We start from the raw sequence: 4,067 nt of genomic DNA, 5'->3' as shown, positions 1-4,067 counted from the left end.
GAATCATATTGGATGGCCCAGATGACGCTACTGGGCCTAATTCGGATATGGCGTAACGGGCCTTGGGTTAGCGGACTGTAAATGGGCTATATGCGAACAGGCCGTTAACAGGCTTTACATGGGCCGGCCCGCCACCTTTTGACCAAATCAAACGGGCCGGCCTTTTCACAGGAATGGGCCTCTGTTGGGTCGTGCCATGTGTCGACGTATCATAGGCGCCTATCTGACCCACTGACGAGCTGACACGTGTTTCGTCCGGCCAATAAGAATTTTACACGTGGAAATTTCCCATTGGTCGAGGCTGTTAACGGGTTATTGGATCCAAAACCCGACCCGATAGCTTAACGGCGTTCCGTTACTGTGGATGTCACGTGTCGGTCACCCTTGACGAAAGCACTTCTGTGACGCGCGATTTATCGTCATGGCAGTGGACACTTCCGTGATGATAATTTTGGTAATGTCATGCAACACTTCTACGACAGCACATGTATGACTATCTTGATTCTGTCATAAATTTGTCATGAATGTACATGCATGACAAGAAACACGACCTACTGTGACAAACACGTATCATCACGGAAGTGTATTTTTTTTGTAGTGATGCACCACATCCATGGCAACAACCATCTTACACCGTGTCTCGTTTATCATTTTTAGATTCATCAACATGTCTGCACCACAACCATGCCCCAACGAAGACCCAGACCCTCTTGAAGACCCCAAATTCTGGCTTATCCATCCAACCGCACCAACTTCAACATCCCGAATGTCTTTGCAGAAGGTATATTTAGTCACCTCAAAGTTTGACGAATACAAAGCTTTCCTTGTTCAAGATATGGGCTGGGGAGATGTCCTCAAGCTCAGACCACTTCCCAGGATTAACCTTAAATTCAGCATATGGGTCATGAATAGAGTGGACACTATTGTCATATCTATAATTCTTGATAATCTCAGGAGCCTGAGGTTTTCTGATGCTGATGTTCATAAGGTTTTTGGTATACCATGTGGGAAACTTGACATTTCACTATAGGAGCAACCTAAAGAAACAACCGTAAACATCATATGTGCCGCTCTCGGAATGCCTGAAAAAGGAAATCAGATTCTGAAATCAGCAAAGAAAGTTTTAAGCCGTCCACTCTCTGAAAAGTTCTCATCAACTATCAAGAAAGACAGTTTTAAAATGGCACTTGTTATTTTTGTTATGGGACACTTGCTTGCACCAACTTCCAAGCATGACGCTGCTCTGATTGATTACTGGGCTGCAATAGTTAACCCAGAGAGAATTTCTGATTACAATTGATGTGAGTATGTTTTAAAAGATTTGTTGAAAGCTATATCCAAGTTAAAAGCTGACATTCTGAACAACCGAACCATTACACACTTAGAAGGTTGCCATCTTTTCCTTCAGGTCAACTTCCTAATTTTCAATCACCATCACCCATCAATAATTGTGTACATATATATATATATATATATATAACATTTTGCAAATTTTGCCAGGTTTTCTACCTTGATAACGTTGACTTAGGAATTTACAACACGTCACACAATACTCTCCCAAGGATATCTGAATTTGAACTATCAACTTTCCGCGGGATGATCCTCCAGTGCAGCAACCCCTCAAAGTATATTGAAGATTATTCTAATGTCCGAGTAAGTTATCTATCACTCATTTTTCCAATACCATGTCTGAGATGTTTATCTTATGCACAACTTAACCATTGGGACAGAACCACCCAGCTGCTGAAATTTGCTACAAACGAGCTGTTTGGGATTCTACACCTGACATCCAAACTCCTGGATTACGCAATAAACCTTCTAGCAGCAACCATCCAAGCCCAGGGCCTCACACACAGTGTTACCGACAGTCCAGTCCTTCCATAGGCACTGGTTCATCTTGGCATACCACACCACAAACCAATGTTTCTTCGCAACACTATCACACTCCTCGATTATGCACTGCCAATGACTTTTCGATTCACATGAAGGACAGATACCCTAATCTGGTGAGATACACTATTCTGTAGATTTTTTAGTGATTTTATTTCCATCTTGCCATAGTAATCTCACATATCATGTATTCAGGTATACACTGAGGTTGGTATAATGCTAAAAGAGCACAATGCCATAACATTCAAGATGATTGCCGATGTGAAAGACTCCATATTGAAAGAGAATACCCAATTCCTAGACAAAATAGCTCCAAAGTTGGAGAACAGATGCACACACTGTTTAAAAAGAGCAACCCCCTGCCTGCTTCAACCCAATAATCAGGCACCCCGACCCAATGATAGCACATTTACCACACCGGATAATAATTCTGGATTGAAACATCGACGTCTCTACACACATGATTCTGAAGGTAAAAAATGCTTTGTTTTGCACGTACTAATATTGATTTGCCTGCTTTTTATCTACCCACTGCTAATAATATGGATATCCATGAATGTATCAGCTTTTAGTCCAACTTCATCTTCAACCAACAAAAGGAAAGGATTACATACCTCACGCCACAGGCAAACAGGTACACCTATATTCATAATAAATTCATCATATATCTTTAATGTCTTACACAATCAAAATTGACCTCAGGCTCATCATCATTGCACAAACCTGAATCTTCCACCGCTGTTCATGCCAAATCGAAGCATGATACAATCAAATCATGGGCAGACACTATTGTTGGCGGAATTATCATGTGCAATGATGACATATCTGTCCCTGATGGATCGGTCATTCGTGGTCAAGAATCCGCACGCCCTCAAGAAAAAGTTGTTGTCAACCATTCTCATTACGCCATTAGTCATTGGTCACCCGGTAGGACCATCGGCTTCCCATCAATAGCCCTCCAGGACCGTTTGGCCACTATCATTTATCGCCTACCAATTGCTGACAAAGAACGGTGCGTTGCTTAGTAAAGTCTAAACATTTTTATGCATTTCCAATTAATAGTTATTAAGTAAGTTATTTATTGTCTTCTTCACAGATTCAGTATCACACACACCCGCCCTAGGTTCATCACTTTGTCATGCGAGGCGATTGCAGACCAACTTGTTTGTTCTAATATAATAGACCATGAATTATTCTCCTCGCTAATTCATCGTATTAGGCAAATTGATCAAGAAATACTTTACCCGCATGATTCTGCACCATGCCGCCACTACCTCGAACCAGATTTTGCCGTAAGCAAGACACCACTTTCCCAATTTATTGTTTTTTTCACTTTCATTTTTATCTCATTTGTACTAATGGTTTTTTTTGTATCCACATGCAGACTAGTGTTTTATCCAGTGATAAGGCCCGGTTGATGAAATCTGTACAGGATCAATTCTTTGGGAAACTTGTTCCTTACAACATATCGCAATGTAGACTGGTAATGAAATTCATACAACCTCACTATGTCAGGCACCCATTACCAAAATTTGATTTCCTATTACTTGATTGTTTCAGTGGCACGTGCCTGCTATACTCGAATCAGGTTGGGTGATTTTCACATGGGACATGCTATCAAAAACAATTTACATCGTTGATGCTACCTCAGGGTTGTCCAACCAACTGAAGAACAGGCATGAAATGGTTGCTGACAAATTACATGTTGCACTTTTTGCTTGCATCTTATTTATTTTTTGAAAAATGGCATGTTGATTGTTCCAACTGGAGAAAGAAATTCCCTTTCTTGACGACATCTATTTTCCCAAAGTAAGTTTTACTCTGTTTTTCATCGTTTCCCACTTATCTGCACATAGTTCTGTCATCTAATATTTTTCTGACAAAATTCTTTCATTCAGGAATGAATTTGGTGTCTGCGCTCTTCACGTTGCAAGACATTTTAACGGGAGCATCTCTGGAAGAAATTTTGACACATGTATGTATCATGTTTTCTTTACTTTGCTACAGATCATCATTACCCACACAACAACTCCTCATATGATTAAAATTAATTATCCAGGATGGAATAACTAGAGAGAGGATTCCTTCTTCACCAAATCCTAGTCATCATGGGCAACATTTCAAACCTACCACAAATTCTGCAGGATGCACTAGGCAGTAACTGAAGCACTTCAAAT

At 40.6% G+C, this 4,067-nt stretch overlaps 1 protein-coding gene across 1 annotated transcript; it reads left to right on the top strand.

Annotated features, from left to right (window-relative positions):
* Window positions 1–667: 667 nt before the first annotated feature.
* Window positions 668–3,794, top strand: LOC125522961 (uncharacterized). Its single transcript, XM_087533529.1, has 7 exons — window positions 668–781; window positions 1,501–1,653; window positions 1,731–2,006; window positions 2,086–2,151; window positions 3,275–3,373; window positions 3,451–3,576; window positions 3,789–3,794. The coding sequence occupies exons 1-7, from the start codon at window positions 668–670 to the stop codon at window positions 3,792–3,794; spliced, it is 840 nt and encodes a 279-aa protein (XP_087389655.1).
* The last annotated feature ends 273 nt before the right edge of the window (window positions 3,795–4,067 follow it).

The sequence above is a fragment of the Triticum urartu genome, chromosome 7A (genome assembly GCF_056163025.1).
Source record: "Triticum urartu cultivar PI428250 chromosome 7A, HENAU_Tu73, whole genome shotgun sequence".
Classification (NCBI taxonomy): domain Eukaryota; kingdom Viridiplantae; phylum Streptophyta; class Magnoliopsida; order Poales; family Poaceae; genus Triticum; species Triticum urartu.
The sequence above is the reverse complement of the archived record's forward strand: the minus strand, read 5'-3'. Positions and strand labels throughout refer to the sequence as shown.

Coding starts and splice junctions, on each gene's coding strand:
- LOC125522961 (XM_087533529.1), top strand. CDS start 668: ATGTCTGCACCACAACCATGCCCCAACGAAGACCCAGACCCTCTTGAA. Junction 1,654..1,730: donor AAGATTATTCTAATGTCCGA/GTAAGTTATCTA, acceptor CCATTGGGACAG/AACCACCCAGCTGCTGAAAT. Junction 3,374..3,450: donor ACATATCGCAATGTAGACTG/GTAATGAAATTC, acceptor TGATTGTTTCAG/TGGCACGTGCCTGCTATACT.